Source organism: Glycine soja, chromosome 12 (genome assembly GCF_004193775.1).
Source record: "Glycine soja cultivar W05 chromosome 12, ASM419377v2, whole genome shotgun sequence".
Taxonomy (NCBI): domain Eukaryota; kingdom Viridiplantae; phylum Streptophyta; class Magnoliopsida; order Fabales; family Fabaceae; genus Glycine; species Glycine soja.
The window spans coordinates 360,736-382,775 of record NC_041013.1 but is presented as its reverse complement, the minus strand read 5'-3'; the positions used below and the strand labels follow the sequence as shown (position 1 = coordinate 382,775).

The following is a 22,040-nucleotide window of genomic DNA, read 5'->3' as shown; positions in this document are numbered from 1 at the left end:
TTAAATTAAAATATTTTACAAATCTATAAAATGGATTGACTGACAAATAATTGTTTTAATTTGATCAATAATTAAAAATTTAAATACGGTTCTATTCAATTTGAGTAAGATTATTTATTATTCATAAACTCATTTTTTTGAAATTAACAATAAATACAATCTTAATTTTATATTTTATGCATTATCTCACTTTTTATATTTATATATAAATATATAAAGAAGATGGATCTGCCTTACTTTTGAATGGCGGAGGATTAATTTCAAAATATTTGAGAGGCACAATGCCAACCGATGAATATTGAAGAACTGAAAAATAATGAAACGAAATAATGAATGTGTAAACCTTAAGAAATACTACTAAATAAAAGGATATATAGATTCCAAAATGACGTCAGTTTTGTGTCCTTAGAAGTGGATGGTGATGAAATAGATATTAACATATATGATTATGTCGGACAGGAATTGAATAAAATGTTGATGAAAGAAATAAAAATAATTATATATATTAAAGAATAATTGAAAAATGAAAAATATATACACTAAAAGGAATAATTATTTTTATTAATCGTTATAGATTCATGTATTATTCCCCCTGGACAGTCCATACGTATCGTAATGCTAGTAAGTTATTTACGAAATAATTATTCTCCTATCGCGCTACCGAGAATTCTGAACTGGATACCGGGAAAGTGAAGTTTAGAAGTACGTTCGAATACATACGTGAATGGCTCACTATTAAAATTAGCTAGAATAAATTTTAATATTATATTAAAAAACATAAGTTAAACTTAATTTAATCTCAAAATATAAATAAAAACTTGTCAGTTTTTTGACTGAAAAAAATTGTCTGTTATTAACCGATATAAAATTTTATCAAATTTTAGAGTTACATTATAACATAATTATTACTCTTCCGTTTTTTTTTTTATCTAAGAACTAAATTAGAGATTTTGTTTATTTATTTTTATAAAAACTAAATGTTTCTTGTATTAATTATGTTTTATAAAAATAATCTTAATTATGACTCATTTTCAAAGTTCAGTAAATAATAAGCAAAATACATTAATGCTTTAAGCTCTTTGAAAGTCTAACTTGTCATATTTTGTGATTTAATGATAATCCAAAATTAGTTTATACTACATGTGTATAAATTTTTTCTCATAAAATTAAAAAACAAATATATACTTCTCCAACATATATCTAAATATTAACTAATTTTATCATATTTAATGAAACAATCTTTAAAATATCATTAATTTAATTGAAATTATATTTTAAATAATTATTTTCTTCTTCTTAATATTAAGTTCTAATGAAAGATAGTCAATAAAAAAATTTAAATTAAATAATATTAACTAATATTTTTAATTAACACAAATTTTGACTAATTGGTACTTATATTCGAGACAAGCGAGAATATATATTTTGTTTTAAATATAGTTTTAAACTCCAAAGAAGAAAATGTATTTGATATCAAGAGTATTTGCAAGTTGCAGAAACTTACAAGAAATAAAAAATCAATCCAGTTTTAAAGAGCTTATTTTTAGTCCACTTTCACTATATAAAGAATTTTATATTGTTTTTTTTACAGAGATTTTTATACTGCTAACTCGTGCTTTGTAAGTAAACATTTTTTTCTCTCTTTAACTCGTTTTAGAACTAAGGCAATATTAATTTTTTAACTATTATTCATTTTTCCAGGCAGGTATAAATACATTTTATTTCTTAAAAACGTAAAGAATATAGCAATAGAAGATGACATATATAGCCATAAATAAGGTAACAGCTTGAATTATTGAAGATGACATATATAGCCAGAAAGATTTTTCCCATCAGGGTGGGGTACAAACAAAAATACGAGTAAAGGTTTTCCTTTCAACATCTTTATGATTCTAACTTGATCATGCTAAGAAAATAAGGTTGACAATTTTTAACCGATCATGATGTTACTATATCTCGTATTTTTAAAGTTAACTACTTTTAAAGAGGGATTTTTTTGGAGACTAGCTTGGACCATAACCAAGTTATGTTTGAGGTAGTATCTATGATTCACGGATAATGATAAAGGTATACATGAGATGAAGGATGAGTAATGAAAATAATATTTGAGTTTAATTTGCAAGAATTCCATCTCATTGGAAGTAGATTGCAAGCAAGTTTTTTATGCTTTCCTTTGAAAAAAATCAAATCTTCATAAATCAGTATCTTTTTGTCAGAAAGTGTTGCCACTGCTACGGTCTGAAACATTGAGAACTATACAATGAGTTTAGTCCAAAGACAAATTAATCAAGTTGTTCATTTTCTAATAAGGATGTCAAAGTTTTATACTAATCATCATTATGTTCATGAGTTAATTACTAATTGTGTTGATGCTATTATTATGAATGAAATAATATATGAGTTTGTTACTTTCAAATAAAAAAAACTCGTACTATTGAATACCCCCTTGGCAATATACCATACAGGGCATTAATCATTAGAAAGTCCAAAGCTCCAATATCCTGTATTGTATTTGTTGGCTGAAAAATACAGTACAAGTGTACAACGGATTCTATTAGAGTGAGATCCCAATTTCACATTATTAATAACAAAACTTCGAAATTAATATTGTCACGGCTCACTTCACTCCAAACCACATTAATTGTACGCTTTAAGTAAACATCCTTAATGAATTTACACTTCTCCTTCGTAGAAATATAAGGTAGTATTTACTATCAAACACTATACACACCATGCCGAGTGGGAGTTGCTTTTACATTCATGCATGGTGGGACACAAATTACATTTGTGTATGTAGTGGATGGGAGAACATAATAGCATTCACATGGAGATGTTCCTATGTGTGAACGAGTGATACTTTACCGTTCCTTCCATTACAAATAACATATAATATAAGTAATATATACTAAAAAAATGTCACACTGTAAACTCTAATTATTCATCCACTCTATATATGTTATTGCTATGGCATGCCCTTGTGGTGGCTAATTTTTAACGCATGCACATGCTTTCTCTCTCTGTCACAACTTAATAACTACAAGGAATGGACACGCGAAAGCAAAGTCAGAAAATAGCTATGACTTTGAACCTCTTTTACTACCTTGGAATCCACAACTTAATCACTGCCTCCATTTTTATGCATCTTTATCTCCTTCCACCTGGAACATGGTTCATGAGTGTGTCTGGGAACATAATTGCTTAAAAGGGAAGAAGAGTGGAAGATCAAGCTTGACTTCACAAGAAATAGATGCCATTGCCATGTATATTATAATTTAAAAGTAATGAATAAAGTCTAACAGTTCTCACCTTTGCAGTTCCCATCAGCATCCATTGTGCTTCTTCTCTTGCGTATATATTAAACCCATAGGTTGCTATATATCAAGCTCTAAGCTCTAGAAGGCTAGCTCATATTTTTTCACTTCATTCTTTTGAATTAGCTAGCTTTATTAGGTTTTGCATTCACTTCTCTGCTATAGGCCATTGTTCTTGTAGTAGGTATACCACTATCAGAATTATTTCTCTGTTCCACAAAAAAGAAGCTTGGATTTCATGCTTTTCTGCGTGTTGTTTTTATATAACATATTCATGTTTTCTTATCTTAACCCATTTATATATCAGTTTTAAAATTGTCACCTTTTCATTTTCTTTGTTTTTTTCGGCGAGCACAGTACTTACTGTCTTGTTGCATCGCATTCTTTCATCATACACTCTGAATTTGTTGCGAAGAGCTTCTTTAGTTTTTTGAAGCTTAGTAAGATTGTGATGCAATTCTCTACCTCATATTTTTTCTGTTTATACACACGTACAAGTGGCTGAGTTGCAACTTTCTTTGTATACCCTTACTATTGCTAGATAGCAAGCTTAGCAGATGTCTAATTCAGTGGCAGGTAATTATTTGACAAATATACTGACACAAACAGATTTGATATACATATTTCCAAAACAAAGATATATATAACCATCTTTCAGGAAAATGTATAAGAATATATACATTTCGTCTACTTAGTTTTGAAATTAATCCTTTTGAACATTTATTTTTGCGGTCAAAGTTGCTTTATCGATCGATCCTCACACTATTTACACTTTGATTTATATGAAATGTTATGTTTCATTTATATGCCAGCCATTTATTCTATTAATTAAGATGACTCAACCCTATATTATTACACTTTGTGTTTGATTGCTATTATTAGCGCAGTGCCTGTAGTATCCCACATATATTGGCATTTGTTTAAAAAACAGTTGAAGTCTTCTACAAGGCGTTCAAATTACGTATATGATATGGAACTTGTGATTCCTATCATGGCTATACTCATTTGCTTGCATGATTTGGTACCACTTGGAATAACTAATTAAAGAGCTAACTTCTTGTATTCCCAATCTCAAGTCTATAGCTAGCTAGGTATATCTTTTCCTTGCCTTCTAAACCTCAGATAGATTTCAATGCATATGCGGGGTATATATTGCGAGACTTAGGAGCAAAGAATATGTGGTACCATCATTTGTTGTCTTGTGTGTGTTAAGTACTGTTCTCTTTTGTTGCTTCATCATCAAATATTATCACACAAGCCAAATCAAGATTAGGCCCATATAGGTGCGGGGGAAATGGAGACTTTTTAATTAGATTCCTAACTTTTGGGAACAAATCCTTCATCAACCCTTGATTTATCTTATTATTTAAGCTTGATGCTTGATGGACCATCACGAATCATTATATATATTTATAATCTTTGTTTCCAAGGTAACAAGAGAGCATGACTAATATATAAGACTATTTGAAGAAGAAGATCAAGAGTATTTATGGATTAAAACCAAAAAACATCTATCAAGATTTTACATTTTCATCTCATAATTTACTATAAATTTATAATAATTCTTAACATAAAGAAATTAAAAACTAAGTATTTATTCTCTGCAACAAAGGCACAGAATTAAATTATGTCCAAATTGATTAAGAAAAAGAGATATAATATTTATATAAAAAAATTATGCAACTTATATAATACTCTATTCTCTTTCTCTTTTTTTCTCTCTCTATATATTACTTCTCTCTTATTTGTAAAAAAAAATTATAATAGAGTTTCTCTTAAGAAAACGATAACTTGTTAAATAGATGCTGATCAAATTTAACAAACAAATAAAAAAGAAGAAAAGAATAGTTTATTCTATAACTACTATTTCATTTAATTGTAACATACAGACATAGATATATGTATATCGACCACCCGGTCATAATCCAATGAAAACAGCGGATGTGGCTGTTGGACCTTGGCTTACATATGTATGTAGTAGAACCCATCATGCATCCGTAGCAAACAATATTGCAACTTTTAACCCTGCAAAGCTTTCCATCTTCAGGGAAATATAGATGGCTTTTGCCTAACTATTTGATCCTTCCATTAACTTTTTTTTTTAAAATTGAATATGCTAGAAGCTTAGATAGAAGTAGTGGAACGAGAAGCTCCACAATAGTTAAAGTTTCGCCCATTACGTTTATTATGTACAGGCACTTAAACAGTACTTGCAAGTGATGTTTTTAGCTAAGTACCCTATAATTAGTATGTACCCAAAACCGATATATAAAGCAGCCACTATTTCCACAAATCAATTGGGCAGCTGGAGTTTGATATTGATGCATTTTGTTCAGGCACCACTAGCTCTTGTTTGTCCAGATGTCTGAACTGTACATTGCTATTGTCCGTGCCTTGAAAGATATTGTCTTTGGAAGCATCTTGACTAAGTTGTGAAGCAACAAACTTGTCAAGCACTCGCCAATCAATTACTGGATCCACTGCTTGTTCATTGGAATTGCTGTTGCCATAGGTTGCCTGAAAGTTTTGCTGTTCTTCTTGTATGAGGGATGGGGGAAGCAGAGAAGTTGAGTGGTTTACATGGTCTAGAACATATGCTGCCATGGGATTATTAGGGGTTATAGCAGAAGCAGATTGAAGCAGTTTTGGGCTCTCTAGAAGTGGAAGCTGGAGAAAGTGGTCACGAGGCAATTGGTATGGCAAATCTAGCTCTTGCTTGCAAGGATATGGTAGCTGGTAGACCAAATTAGATTGAGAGGTTTGCTTTGGTGAGTCTAAGTCAAGCATGAAAGGGACTTGGTCATCATACCAACAGGGGGAGTCATGCTCACTCACTTTACGCATGGTTGTTACTCTCTTCTTGAATACTCTACACACAACCCATCCTTCTTCCTGCTTCAGCCATGCATACAAAATTCAAAGAGTCCACGTGAAGGACAAAACCATTGTTAGTTTATGGGGATGTATTGAGAAACTCACCAAAAAGAAAGTTGTAAATATGCTAGCTAAGTAATTAACAAGGTTATGACTTATGGTGGCTAACCAATAATAAGGAATAAAACATGAACTCTATACTATAAATGCAACATGCATGATGTCGTTTCCTTTTATTGTTGGATTAATTAATGATTCTCAATAACGTTTAATTGGCTTGTCACTCGATCGATTGAGCCTTTGCACAATTGTATATGGAGTATTTAATTTCCGATAATTTCATCAAACAGCTTATGACTTGTTAATTATAAAATGAATTCAAGGTGGAACTCTTTATTTTTCTAGGGTCATGTTCAAAAGTGAAGATTAATAAAAGGGTTATTTATATTTTGAAGAGTCTGGTTTTTTCACATCAATTTTTACTCACTATAAAACTATTTTTATATCTCTCTACAGATCAATAAGTCAAGCAAGACTTACGGCAAAATTCCATATCTCTCATACAAACACTTATAATTAATTAAATAAATATTAGGAAACAGTTTTAATTTGTTTAAAAGCATATGACTTGAGAAATTATAACTTGCCTGTGGAGTGCCATTTTCATCTGTTTCAAGCCGATACTCGTGCATTATCCAATCTGACTTTTGTCCATTTGGAGCTCGACCTTTATAAAAGACTAAGGTCTTCCTCATGCCTATCAGCTCATGCTTGGAATAGATTGCCTTGTCTCTTCCTGTTGCTTTCCAAAACCCTGCTGCAGTCGCTCTATTCGTGCGAGTTCCAGTTGGATACTTCTTATCTTTATGGCTAAAGAAGTACCATTCATTTTGTTCTTCTGTTCCTATTCTGCAAATCTCTTTAAAATTTAAAAACAAAAAAGAAAAAAAAATGAAGAAGTTAACAAATAATATATATCTTTCACCAATAAAATTGTCCCTCTTGAATTTAGATGCTATGAACTCGATCAGTACTACCTTGAAGATCCCATGGCTCAATTTTGTAGAGGTCAACATCTTTTATGACATCTAGGTCAATCCTCCCTGAAGTAATTTTCTTCCTAAGGTAGTAATCAACAAGTTCTTCATCCGTAGGATGGAACCTGAAACCGGGGGGGACATGAGTAAAAGTATTCATGTTCTCCCACTCTTTAGTCCTGCAAATTTAATAAATCGGATCAGATACTTTGTAATTATTAGCTTCGCCAAATTTAAATATCCGCAAGATAGAGAGTAAACTTTGCTTTTTATCATCATTATGCCAACAAGTTTACTGTACCAGTACACCCCATACAAATGAAAAATTTGTCATATTAAAGAAATAAACAAGCAACATGGAAATTTTTAATATATAGTTTGGAAACTGATCAGCCAATTGATTTTCCGGATATTAGATATAGTTATACTCATAAAATTAATTTCCTTTTCAACCCGGGTGAAAGGATTAATAAATGCAACTGGAGATGCGAACTGCAAAAATTTAACTACTTAACACCTGGTTGCAAAAATTAAAAAAATTTAACTATTTTAACATCAAGATTATAGGCTAGGACCTCCACCAAATATCTGCCCGCCCGGTCACTTGAGCCATTCCAAATTGGCAAAGACAAAATAACTGTTCTCTTGCACTTTGATAAGGCAAATTTGATCTTTGTATTGAAATTTTCACCCTTGTAAATAATTAAGAAAATATTGTGTCTTCGTTCGGTTCCTTTTCTTTCTTTTTTGTTTAATAATGTTTTCCCCGAACGTATTGAAAGTAACCATGATTAGAATGAGTTAAAAGTAGTTTTCCACTCATAAGTTTTAACATTTAATAGTAGCTTTTTAAAATCTAGGGATGAGGTTGCAGACAAATAAGCTCAACTTTTCTGCATAACTTTGCTACACAGCAATGACTTCAGAAGATAAACTCAATAATAAACATCAGGTTTATTATCAAAATCCCAAATTTAAATACTTATTGGACCCAAATTTTCACAACCGAGGATTAATCTAAAACCTTTTGTTTTATAGAATCTATATTATTGTCACTTTTTTTCTCTTCTCTTCCTATCTTTCTCGTGCAGTAAGAGAAGTTGTATAAATTAAAAATAAACTTTAATTTCTGCAAAAGAAAGGTGGGAAAAAAATGATATACTTAAATTACCATACATCTCAGCAAATTAAAATGTCTATATACAGTACGCGCGTTGATAATATTAAAGGTTATAGATCAGATCGTGCATATATTGGAAAAGAGGAATAGAGTTGCTATTTAGTATTTGTTTCTTGCTATATAATATATATGGTGAAAAAGCATGACGACCATCATTATGCGTGTGAAATGTTCACATAGTCAACACACATGCCATAAGAGACATGCACAAGACTTACTAGTACTAGATGAACATACAAGTGATTGTCACTCATTGTGATTGCCACTAATACATGACCCATGCTTATAAAGGGATAAAGTTAATGAACCTTCTTATAATGTCAAACAGTATGTTTAAGCTTTATAACCAAGATCATGCATATAGAAAAGAGCCTCCATTGGGAGGAGGGTGGTGCAAACTAAATGAATGAAAAGGCCCCTTTAAATAAGGATCCGTTGATCTGAGAAGTGCGAAGTCTCCAGTTCTATATCTTATAACAAGTTGTTCACATCGATGATTTAGAAGAAAGGATCCGGGTAAGGTGGTTCATCAGTCTTCACAGACATGACAACCCAAAGAAAATTTAAAAAGGAGCCGAAGAAACAAAAATAATTCAGAGAGTATAAGAGAGCTCACAGATCAAGCTAGCAGCAGTCTTCACAGATCTGGGTAAGGTGGTGCAGTCACAAATCTTCCTCCAAAAATGATTTGGTTTTTATACAAACTGAGATGAAAGTGGTGGTATGATATGTCTCAACTAATTAACTCCAACATATATAGTGGAAGCTCCTAAATCAGACAAAACGACAATAAAAGTACTAAAAAAGGTTCAAACAGTAGTAACAAACACAAGTCCTCGGGAATAAAACCCGTCAACTTTTTTTGTTTACTTTTTGTTCTTTCACAAGTCACAGCCTGTGCTGTGTATGTTTTACTTGTGGGATCCGATCCCGAGGAAAAAGCATAAAAAGGGAACAGAAAGAGGCAACGTCTGAGGATCAACGCTGGAAAACAGAAGACAAGACAAGTAGGGTTAAACAGGAAGGAAAAAATAATAAAAAATAAAACAAAACCCTAATGATATAATATATGCTTCTCTTTGGCTGTTGGCAAACAATATACGGTACTAGTATATGTCATGAACTAGGTCTCAATGTCGGTTGAGCTGAATTGGTGGGAAAGGTTTTTGAGTCAGAGAGAGGGATAAAAGGTGGCGGAAAAATGGCAGAGGTAGAGGCGCAAGGCAATGGTTTCTCTAGTGCCACCTCTACCCGAAACCGAAAGAGACCCAACCAACAAACAACAAGTGAACAAGAAAGACAAGTTTTTTTTTTCTCTCTCTCAGAAGGGTCTCTTTCAATTCTATGTATCAATCTGCAAGCTTTGCATAATATATGAGCTAGCTAGCTAGGTTTGTGTAGAGAGGAAAAATTTGTGAAACGGTGAAGGGCAGAGAGGAACTAAGAGCACAGACCAATCACCAATCTTAAAGGGCTGCCACAAGGGCACTAAAAAGAGTAAACAAAATTGGTGGTGACGTAATGGAACAGCCAACCCCTCTGGCTTTTACAAAAAAGGCACACAAATGAGGCATGGTGGCCCCCACCTTCATTCTTAGTCCCTACCATTTCCACCCCCTTCGATTCTCAACTGTAATTAAATTGTGATGATGGTCTTTGGAAATGACATTGGATCTCATGGATGTTCTACGGGACATTTGGCCCTCATATATATATGCCAAATCTTGAAAATTAAAGCTAGGCTAGGCTTGGCTAGCTAATGGTTTCTCTTCTTGTCCCTTTCATGTTAATTCGATCTTTATCACTAGCTAGTGATGGTTGTTTGGCTTATAATTATTAGCCTAATGATACATTTCTTGCAGGCCTTGCATCAATCTCAAATTACTAAAATTATAGTGATATATATTAACCATACTTGTAAGAACATATGTATTTATTCATTCACCTGATTCATTCCAAAGTTGTTACCTCACAACAATTGGATGACTGTTCCTCTAATAATTATATCAAAGTAAATGTGGAAAAGTTTAAGTCTTTAATTAAAGTGATAATAATTATTTCATTTGTCTTGAGCGAGACAAAAGAAAAGAATTAATTAATTGTTTGAAGCAAACATTTTTTCATTTTCTTTTCTCATTAAGTAAGTGACATTATATGACTTTTCGTCATAATAACTAAAATTTCTTGCATTAAACTTTATAAAATAAGTACTTCATAAATTTTGTTATTCCAGCGTTGGTTTAAATTTGTGGACTAACTAAACCATGATACTGAATCAGTAAAACATATATACAGCTCATGGTGCATTAATTTGAAAAGAAGAACAAGAAATTAAAATCTAGCTAGAAAACATTCTTCTCTGTATCTAAACATGAATTATTGTTACAAACGCAGGTTTGAAATACATTAATTATCTGGACAGGTGGGTTCAATTAATCGATGAAGGGATTTGAATAAGAACATGCATTTCTTATGTGTTTGGAATTGAATTCCCAATTGATAAGTACTCCTCTACATTGATTATTCATCTCTCCATAAGATTAAGTTTTCAAACATGCATCTATTAGCTAGATAAGTGATTTTATTAAAGGCCCCAAAAAAAAAATCCTAGGAAGTAACCTTTCGATCAAGAATTTCTCTCAGGTATGCTACCAGTGATTGACTGATAAATATAAAATGCTATAGTTACTTATTCTTCCTACCACACTTTGTGAATAATAGAAATGAGTTTTGTATGGATAAAAAACCTAACCACTTGTGAAATAAAAGAAACAAGAGTGTAAAATGATGAATTGGACTTCTCCTATAAATTAATAAAAATTAACTTATGCCCTTTGCAATGTTTTCCTGTAATGAAATGTGGAGTAGATTAATGAAATGTGTAAAATGTTTTCCTTACAAAAAAGTTTATCCAAATAGAGTTAGTAGAGTAGATTAATGAAATGTGGATTACCTACTCTTTAGCATTTATGTGAAATTAAAATATCTATTATAGGAGTGTTGTGAATATCATTCAAGAAAGAACGCAAAAAAACCAGATATATCTTGATACAATATTTGAAAAATCCAAAGGTAGATGATGAAATGTTTGTTGGGAGTTATTTAATTATGAATTTATTGTTTATTACAAAATACAGTAAACAACCAAAATGAAAACTCTATTGAAGCGTCGGACTAATTAGTAGTTTACTTTTTTTCCTAACTGCATACAATAGATGATTATGCAATGCTAATTACAAGGAATTAAAGTCAAAAGGAAATAGAAGGCACAATCGATCGGTACAACATTGCAGTATTCATCACCTGTGCCCCTCAGATTGACCAATGAAATTTTTATTCAACTACACAATTATTTATCGTTAATTTAGCACAATGCCAGTATCGACACAATGATGTTTTTTCATTTAAAAAAAAAATCCTATTAGTGTATAATCAATCCCATATTAGTATGGCATGATTTCATTATTATACTTATTTAGATGTAACCAACATTTACTTGCGACCAATGCGTTTCCATCACACTATCGAGGGTCATAATTGATGCTATGTATATACAGTTGCACGTCTCACTGTCACAGGTGGTGGACTTTATTACGGAATTCATTCCCCGTCACAACAACTGGAAATAATTCCGTCCCGTTCTCAGAGTTCACATGTTTGATCAACGGCTAGCAATGTTTGAAACCCCAGTCCTTTGCATTTGGACACTGGTTTTTCACAACCACTTTTTCTCTCTCTCGTTTTTAGCCATAAAACCATTTTACCTTTTGAAATTAATTCCATGCACATGCGTAATAGTCTTTATTTTTATCTGTATATATGAAAATAAATTAGTTTAATTTTCAATTGGGTATGTTGTGTATATCATTGCCTATAAAAAAAATTGTTGTGTATATCATCATTTGGGTGAGATTTTATTAGAAGATCGGTCACGTGTTTTTTATGTTAGACACCGGAGAAGAAAAGTAATAAAGTAAACTAGAGATACAAGTATTTCACACAAACACAAATATATAAAATGAAATATTAGAATAATTAAATAAAAAGCAAACAATAAATTAAACGTTAATTGTAAACAGTTTCATCCCCTTTAAAAAAAAAAGTTACAAAGTGTTTCCCACACTCTGTAAGTGTGAATTTTCCTTTTTGATGAAAAAGTGAATGCTAGCTTGGCCTTAGTTTCCCAGAAGTAATCACTAATTGATTTATAAAACCTAAATTTGAAATGGAGATACGACTATGAACAGACTCCTAAATATGAAAGTATTTTGTTTTTCTTCTCCGTTTTGGATTTCTTAATGTTGCTTGTATCGATTTTCAGATTATTTAGTTTTATCTTTATCTTTTTGCGACGTTTGTCGTGATCTTTTAATATGTTATACTTTTAAAAGCAATAAGTCATTGCTTTTGTATACATATAAAAACGCCATTACTTTTGTTACGACATTATTAAATATTAAAAATACTACTCAACAAGGGAGCATCGATAATCAAATAATATTATTTTAGAAGGTATATTAGGTTATTGGTTGCTGTAAATGGATTATAATTAATGATCCATGAGAGAATTAGCTTGAGGAATTCCATCATAAAATTTAAATAGATTATTCCAAAATTGTTACAAACTATAGACATACAAGACTTTAACCGACTTTCGTGCATTTTGTTTTTGGAAAAAGAATTTGTTATCCTAACTTTAACCGCAACAAACAAAAAACAAAAATATCATTGTGGTACCCTTTTGACAAATATTCTGAAGTTCCTGAAACCTGGATTGTAATTGTTAAATATTATTATACTTTTTATTAGTAAAAGAGTACACGCAGTTGTAAATTTTGTAGAGAACATGACAGATGGGCCCAAATGTGAAAGACTAGAACAAAATTTTCGTTTTTAAAAGTAAAATCATTGGGCCCATTTATGAGGCTTTTGCAAAGCGGCTGAGCTTGCTAAGCCCAACCCAGTGAGTGACAAGAGTGGTGGAATGTGGGACCCACCTTCGTGTGATGGCTGAGTGTACTAGCGGCTTGTGGTCCGGCGTGAGCTAGCCTATATGATTAGAATTGCAAGTTGGGCTGAGTTGTGCGGAGCCCACTAAGGTATGTGGGCCCAAGACGTGGTCCATCTTTGCTTTTTGTTGCGAATTGGGATGTTGATCTCCCACACTTTAGCGCAACAACACGTGCAATTTTACCCGAGTGGGCAGAGCAACTCATAATAACAATACAAACTAATTATTACTGTGGCTGTTTTCTTCAACCAAAATATTACTTTGTCTTTATATATAGAAAATGTTGGTTGTAGACCAATATAAATGTGTAAAATGGATATAGCAATGTACTAGTTGGTTTTACAAAATGGTTTTATGTGAGCGTGGGTATTATTTGCACCCATTAATCAATAAATAGAAAGCTGAGTTGACCTTTTAATGTGGGGCCGTGATTCAATCAAGTAGACCCCAGTGATGAATCATTACTTTTGCTCACGTGGCAAGGCAACACAATGGGGATGCCAACATGGGGCCCCACCTCTCATTCCGCTTTCTCTATGGGCTCCATGTCCAGAGTTGCTATACTCCCCAAAGACAACATCACCATCAAATGCTAAAGCTCAGAGTATCAATACAGCTATGCTACATGAGCGGAGCTTCAACTTTTTTTTTTTGGAGTTAAAATCAATTTTAATATTGTGTCATCACCTTGTTTTCACAAAATGGAAATATATACCTATTACCTAAAGTTAGATGATAACAAAACAGGGAAATGTACATGATTACATGTGGGTTTATGCCACCTTAAAAATGATATAATACCAATTATAACGATAATAATGTGAATAAGATATAGAAAAGATTACAAGTGTCTTTTGGAATCATAGTCACCAACTTTGTAGTGACTCGCAGTTATGCAATAAACTGCTTCACAGTAAGTTATAACATACCACTTGTATTTTGTATTTTATTTTTCACACGGCAGAACATGTGTGTATGGTGAGCTATCAATTATGTCATGCTCTCGTAATAAAACGCGTGATGAAAAATATTTGAAGTCATAACCTTTCAATTACTGAAAAACTAACCATGTTGGTTTGTTTTCACCCTCCTTCTTAACTAATTAATTATTTCTATTATTGAGATCTAATAATAGAATAGACTAGAGACGGCAAAGAAATAGCCGTGGGTGCTCACTCAAACTTTTTTGACAGGAAAAACTTAATGTAACTAAATTTAGAGCTAGAGTTGAGTTTTCTCTATCATATACATAACGACTTAAAGGTCAACTTTAAAAATAAAGATACATGCCAGAACTTAAGCTCAGCCCAATCTTATGGTGAGTAAAACTCGCTTTTAGATCTCTTAAAAGTATTTTTTTCTAATAATATTTTCTTAAAAATAAAATAGTATTTTTTTGATAAATAATATTAAATTATTAAATAATTTATTTTTTCTAAAAACTTTTGTCCAGTAATTTTCTCTGTGTATGTTTCACAATACTTTTAACTAATTTCTAGTTTTTTTTATTTGTTAAAAAACTTGCTTTATTTTTGTTATGGCCAAACGTATCAACGCCAAAGACCAACCCTTGCAAAATCGCTTCCACTCATTCTAAGTAAGGTGGAAAGTAGGTCATGTTGCTCGACATGTAATTATGACCTTGCATATATCAGATCCAGGCTAGGTTAGATCTTTTTAGAAAATAGGTTAAATTAATACTTTTAATTTTAGAAAACAGGTTAAATTAATACTTTTAATAAAATTTATTTAGTTAAATAGTTCAGGTTTTAGATCATTTAAAAATTCTTTTAGACCTAGTTAATAGATTGACCTATTTAAAAAATTATAAATAATTATTCATTGATAGTATTATTATTATATTAAATTTGTTACAATTTATTAAAATTTTACATTTATTTATCTTTTTAAATGTTAATCAGGTTGATTTACATAAAGTCAAGTTAAAATTTATAATTAAGTTTATGAAAAATAAATTGTCATATTTAAATGTTTTATTACAAAAAATATTTTTAAATAAGATAATGGATGCTATGTTAAACCTTAAAAATATACTTACATCATAAAAATAAATTAGGTTTGATTCTTATAAAGTCTCATATACATATTTTTACTTTTATTTTAGTGTTAAATTATCTCAAATTATGCCTTTAAAATATACTTAAGAAATCAGACTTTTATATAGATTATACTTAGATCCTGAAAATGTATTTAGAGTAAACATGATTAAACTACGGCGATATACTTTTGTCTCAAACTAGACACAAAGCCTAGCAAAGCCTAATATTTACAATATATATGGTCAAACTAGACACAAGCCTAGCAAAGCCTAATATTTACAATATATATGGTCAAACTCAACAATCAAATATGGTATATCTCATCTCATTAGAGGAATGCTAACATGCTCTTTATTGCATTCTCTATGATTGATTGGATTTAATTAAAAATCATCAATTTTGATGAGTCTTACTTTTAAATCAAGATAAAAAATCATTAAATGTGAAATTAAGATGAAAAGATGAAATTATATCATTTTTAAAAAAATTAAAGGACCAAATTTAATCATTTATTAATATGGAAACAAAATTGAACAAAATAAAAAAATAGTGGGATAAAAAGAGAAATTAAGCCTATCTCGATATATCACATTAATAACCTTTCTGATTTATTTTTTTTTGCTGAATCAAGAACCATTATATAACATATATACAACATGACAGGTTTACATACATATTATGTACTTAGTTAATATTTAATAATATAAATATTTTAAAAATTTATAATTTATAAGAATTAAAATCAATAATAATTTTTGTAAAGAGTAAAAACATATTTTCTCTTAAAATAATTGACCAATAAAAGTAAATATTGGATCATTGGTAGTTTTAAAAACTCAGATCGATCAAACTATCCTACAACGGCCCTTCTTAGTTTGAAGTGCCACTGCAACATAATAAGAATGATTGATCGTCACATATACAAATTTATATATTAAGATGTTTAGAGGACGTTGATAACTTCTCCCTTTTCTTAAGTTAAACACGTACGACGAAAAAAAAAAAGAATAGAAAGGCTACCCACTTCAATACCTTAGCCCTTTCAACTAAAATTATATTAGAAAAGTTATTGCGAATGACCCTACAGAGTCTCAATTGACTAATTAATTTCCATGCACCACTTACCGCATGCATTATCATAGTCTGGGGATCATTATATAGACCGTTAAACAACAAAGGTGATGCTTACCTAAGAATGATATTGAAATGTCTCGGTCCAGGAGAGTAAAATTAAGTCTACAGGTCAGAATTTCAAATTCTCACCCGTTTTTTGGATAAAATAAATATAAGCTTTTGATTAGTGTTTTGAGTTTAAAGATTTTTCAGACCTTGAATTAATTAGGACATCATTTTCTTCTCTTAAATATTCCTATAAAATTTATATCAATCTGAGTAGTTTGTTATGACAGCTCTTTCATACATTGATATACACGTTTAAAGTCTTACTTGTCCATAACGTATTCAGTTTGTGTATAGTATTTTCTATGAAAGCCTTAAACTGCTATAAAGTCGTGAAATCTGAGCAACAAAGTGCCCAAGAAAACTAAAAACGATAATAAGGCTTCGTCAATTGCTTTTAAATTTAATTTTTAATGAACATTTTTTTTTATTGTATGGGTATTTTTAAGTTTAAATAAAATTTAAAGAGACGGAAGATGCTTTTATTAGAATCAAATACGATATATATATATATATATATAGGAATGGATATATAAGAAAATCCATCCCTTAAAAAACACTAATCCATGTTTTTCTTTGAAAGAAGATACTTGCAGTGAACACAACCATGGATTGGGGGAAGGGCTAAAAGAAAAGAAAAATTGTTATTCGTACACTAAAATCATATAACAACTTATATATGAATAAAAAAAATATAACAACTTAAATATTTTTTTTCTTCTTTTATTTATTTTATTATAAAATTTTCTCTCTCCTCTTTCGTTCTGTATTTAGAGAAAAATCGAATTCTCATGGGGCGTTTAATCAAATGTATGTTTTGAAGGTCAAAAATGAAGTGAAGCCAAAGTAAGAGAGTATTTAAGTAAAGAAAGTCGCCATTAGAAATAAGTATAGAATGAGAAGCATTCAAATACTTTCGGACTAACATTCATGATTCACCCACTTCATACACACGCTCCGCCATTCTTCCATTTATGTATCATCAACATTCTTTCTCTTTTCCTGAATTTTCTATATATATTCTTTGTTAGTTCCCTTTTCTTGCGCAAATTAAATGCTTTGCTTAGCTTTTTAAGATAAACATAACCCGTACGCCTCATTCCTTCCTTATCCTTTTCATGAATATACGCTTTTAACGCGCATTATATGTAAGTATATATATAACCCTCGATCTCCTATTCCAAGCAACTTAAGTACTCGATCGGTGTAGAAAGAGAAGCTTAATTAGGGTTGATTTGGTGGAGAGAGATTGAGGATATGGGTTTCCCGCAAAGGTTGCTGTTTATATTGGCAGCAAGTACCATATTGAGTGTAACGGGTTTGAAGCATAACTATGGAGAAGCTTTGTCAAAGAGCTTATTGTTCTTTGAAGGACAGAGGTCTGGGAAATTGCCACCAACACAGAGAATGACTTGGAGGAAGGATTCTGCGCTTCAAGATGTCTATATAGTCCCTGCTGATACTACTGTCTTACCTTTCCTTCGTAATAAAGTAATTATCAACTTGTCTTCTTCTGCTCCTAGTCTAAATTTTCATGGCTGCCTTGGTTTAAAATTTTGACTTGCTAGATTTACCCAAATTGGGAATTCATGGTCTTGATATTGTACTGGAATGCTTGTGCTTGTTTTTAATGCAGAAAAGACATCAAACTTCACTCTAATATATATCAATAGTTGCTATCACCCTAATACAAGAAGAGTAAAATATAATTCTAGTTTATAATACGTACTCTTGGTTAAATTTTATTTTAGTAATTTTAATCTTTATAAATTATTTAGATATGTCATATGTCACTTAAATAGTTATCAAAGTAAATATATATTATATATGATTTTTATATATTACACATCATTCTTAATTATGTGGTAGAGAAATAATTTTTTAAAATTTATAAAGATTAAAATTAACAAAAACTATATAATTTAAGTTAGATCTAATTATATTAGAAAAACAAATAAATGTTTAAGTCATATATGAAAACAAATACAAAAAGATTTAAACAAACCCAACTTCTTTTTAAAGTACTCGAAGGGTCTTCACATGTACTTGGCTATTTTTAAGGATAAAATGTATAGCCTAGGGAATTATTATAATTAATAACAAATAATGAGATGCATATTTACTTCATTTTTCTTTATATATAATCAAAATCAAATTATAAAACTTGATGCGCATTTCGAAGTAATGGCTCTTTGCTCTCTCATAAGTCATCATAAGACAAGGGGTTGGGGCTCATTTAAATAGTACTATAGGTTTTTGAAATAAATATGTAGTATGGTAATGCTTTTCTCTTTCAAAGCTCCGTTTTATTTTATATAAATGAATGGATTAGGAACATGATTTCCCAATGAACACGAAATACTATAGGTTGACTTGGTTGGTGGTTACTACGATGCTGGCGACAACGTGAAATTCAACTTTCCAATGGCATTTTCAACAACCATGCTTGCCTGGAGTGTGATAGAGTTCGGAAAATTCATGGGTCCAGACCTTAAACATGCGTTAGACGCTATTCGTTGGGCCACAGAGTATTTCCTCAAAGCCACAAGCATCCCCGGTTTTGTGTTTGCACAAGTCGGTGACCCATATGCTGATCACAATTGCTGGGAGAGACCTGAAGACATGGACACCCCCAGAACAGCCTTTGCCGTTAGCAGAGACTTCCCTGGCTCTGAAGTTTCAGCAGAGATAGCAGCTGCACTTGCAGCCTCCTCAATTGTATATAGGAAGTATCATTTAGGTTACTCTACAAGACTTCTCCAAAGGGCTATAAAGGTACGTTTATATATATATATATATGCTCCGTATACATCTTCATTTTCTTCTTACACATACAGTTTGGTTCAATATTTAGTTATCTACTTTTCTTTGGAATTAGGTTTTTGATTTTGCAGATAAGTACAGAGGATCATACAATGACAGCCTCGGACCGTGGGTATGCCCATTCTATTGTGATTTTAGTGGCTACCAGGTAGGCCTAGCTAGCTAGTGTTTCATTCTTAATTTGGCTGAGAATAAAAAATGGTGCAAAGATTGAAGTGGATTCTAGTTTTACAAACATTGTCAAATTTTATATTTAGGATGACGACCCCAGTGATATTAGAAAGGAATTTCTAAAAGTAATTTATCAATGATAGGACGAATTGGTGTGGGGAGCAGCATGGTTGTTCAAGGCTACTAAACGCCCTTACTACGCAGATTACATTGACAAAAACATTCATAATCTGAAAAACTTTGCTGAATTTGGATGGGACTCAAAGGATGCTGGCATCAACGTGCTCGTGTCTAAGGTGTGTGTGTGTGTGTATATATATATATATATATATATATATTTAACCGTAATTTTCTTCTTTCAACATTAACTATATATTATTCCTTTTTGCAGATATTTTCTTTATTTGTATATATTTACGTCATCATATATAACGTTTATGATCTGGCTGATGATTTTTTTTTCCAATTGTGATCACTGGCAGCTTCTAATTAATAGTAGCTCTAATTCTAAGCCTTTCATCCTCAACAATGCTGACAAGTTTGTCTGTTCTGTGCTACCTGAATCACCTTCAGTATTGGTCTCATACTCTTCAGGTAAATTTATTACCCATAATCCAAAAGTGTATAATCAACATTAAAGTATACATACTTTCGATCTTATGATTAGCAAGTTTGCATTACTGGATTCTGAACCTTTTCCAAACTCTCATATTTTGTTTTGTTGCCTGTTGATGATTTGATCCAAACTTTTTTGAGAAATTAGGTGGGCTTCTATTCAAGCCTGGAGGGAGTAACTTGCAGCATGCAACAGCAATCTCATTTCTGTTTCTGGTTTATGCTGGCTATTTGAAACAGACAAATAAAGAGATTGACTGTGGGGGTAAAGTTTTTGCTTCTCCAAAGCGACTCAAACAAATAGCAAGAGGCCAGGTATGCAAATTTTAGATTATCAAAATATTTGGATTAATTTAAAATTTTGTGAATATAATCTACGTAAAAGAAATTTTAATCTAGCGGAGAATATATTCTAAGATATAGAAAAAAAGTTATTAAATGAATCAATGATACTTGTAAGAATAAAAAATATTTGGGAATCTGCTGTAATACATATTTTTGTGTATGTACGTACATGCAGGTGGATTACATACTAGGAAGCAATCCAGCGAATATGTCTTACATGGTAGGATACGGAGCAAAATATCCTGAAAGAATACATCATCGTGCGTCGTCATTGCCATCCGTGGATGAGCACCGCGGCCACATTGGTTGCAAAGGAGGATCATTTTATTTTGACAACCAAAATGCAAACCCCAACTTGCTTGTCGGAGCTGTTGTGGGAGGACCAGATATGAAGGATTCATACGCAGATTCTCGAGCAGATTTTGTACACTCTGAACCTACAACATACATCAATGCACCTCTTGTGGGTGTTTTGGCATACTTCAATTCACATCCATCCTAGAGTAGAAACTTTCGGAATTTTGATTTTATGTAACATCTGTATATATGACAAAATCTTATTTTATATTTTATAATTGATATAATCGATAATATATTTCTATTCATTATCTAAAAGAAAAGAGAACCCTCACCTTGACACATGGCACTGTCTTAATAAAAAAATTTCCTCCAAAAAACTTCGATAATTTCGTTGATTAATATTTATATAATAACTTTATATTTTTTTACATAAATATATAATAAATGTGTTGTAAACACGGTTGGTTACTAGACATATTTTTATGAAAAACAAAATTTCTTACTCAATAATCAAGGAAGTATAATTTAATTGATTAAATGAGATGCATAAATTGTGATAACATACTCTAGAGTCAATCTAGAGTTGTAATAAATAAATGAAAAAAAATATTATATTATCAATTGATATTATTTTATGTTATTCCATTATTAAAAAGTGTTATTAGACGTTAAACTTAAATAATAAATTAATTAATTGCCATTAAGTTATTATTAGTTTAATATTGAATTCATGTAGATCACATGCAAACAAGAGATTGCATAAGAAAATAATTTCTTTAATAATTAAGTTAGAAAATTTAATTTAATTATATTTTAGTGAAATATTATTATATTTTTGCTAGCACGAATAATATAAATATAATTAGTATAAATATAAAAATTATCTTTACTTAAATGTGAAAGTTACTTACAAAAAGAAGGATCAAATTTTATTACTACATAAGACTAAATTATGTGATCAATCATCATAAATAATAATGTGATTATTTAAAAAGTATTTTCTCTTAAATTATAAAATTTTTAAAAATAAAAAGATATAAAATTATTTTAAATCAAATCTCTATTCTAAAAAGTCTAAATCCAAATCTTTTTAAAATTTCATTCATCAAATGATTAATAGCATGGATAGTCTTG

General features: G+C 30.9%; 2 protein-coding genes across 2 annotated transcripts; one reads left to right on the top strand and one right to left on the bottom strand.

Annotated features, from left to right (window-relative positions):
- Positions 1-5,108: 5,108 nt before the first annotated feature.
- LOC114379479 (NAC domain-containing protein 7-like) lies at positions 5,109-9,871 on the bottom strand. Its single transcript, XM_028338150.1, has 4 exons — positions 9,019-9,871; positions 7,223-7,401; positions 6,833-7,104; positions 5,109-6,203 (listed from the first exon to the last, which is right to left on the bottom strand). Exons 2-4 carry the CDS (start codon positions 7,380-7,382, stop codon positions 5,592-5,594), a joined length of 1,044 nt encoding a protein of 347 aa, XP_028193951.1. The 5' UTR covers positions 7,383-7,401; positions 9,019-9,871; the 3' UTR covers positions 5,109-5,591.
- Positions 9,872-17,828: 7,957 nt separating this feature from the next.
- Positions 17,829-21,190, top strand: LOC114379513 (endoglucanase 8-like). The gene is made up of 7 exons (XM_028338191.1): positions 17,829-18,143; positions 19,020-19,427; positions 19,531-19,623; positions 19,790-19,942; positions 20,129-20,240; positions 20,410-20,576; positions 20,782-21,190. The coding sequence occupies exons 1-7, from the start codon at positions 17,910-17,912 to the stop codon at positions 21,106-21,108; spliced, it is 1,494 nt and encodes a 497-aa protein (XP_028193992.1). The 5' UTR covers positions 17,829-17,909; the 3' UTR covers positions 21,109-21,190.
- Positions 21,191-22,040: the final 850 nt, after the last annotated feature.

Bases quoted from the DNA above. Each gene is read 5' to 3' on its own strand.
- LOC114379479 (XM_028338150.1), bottom strand. From the start codon at position 7,382: ATGAATACTTTTACTCATGTCCCCCCCGGTTTCAGGTTCCATCCTACG. The intron at 7,105-7,222 runs GTAGTACTGATC...TAAATTTTAAAG, and splicing joins TGAGCCATGGGATCTTCAAG to AGATTTGCAGAATAGGAACA. The intron at 6,204-6,832 runs GCAAGTTATAAT...TGGCTGAAGCAG, and splicing joins ATGAAAATGGCACTCCACAG to GAAGAAGGATGGGTTGTGTG.
- LOC114379513 (XM_028338191.1), top strand. From the start codon at position 17,910: ATGGGTTTCCCGCAAAGGTTGCTGTTTATATTGGCAGCAAGTACCATA. The intron at 19,428-19,530 runs GTACGTTTATAT...CTTTGGAATTAG, and splicing joins TTCTCCAAAGGGCTATAAAG to GTTTTTGATTTTGCAGATAA. The intron at 19,943-20,128 runs GTGTGTGTGTGT...GATCACTGGCAG, and splicing joins TCAACGTGCTCGTGTCTAAG to CTTCTAATTAATAGTAGCTC.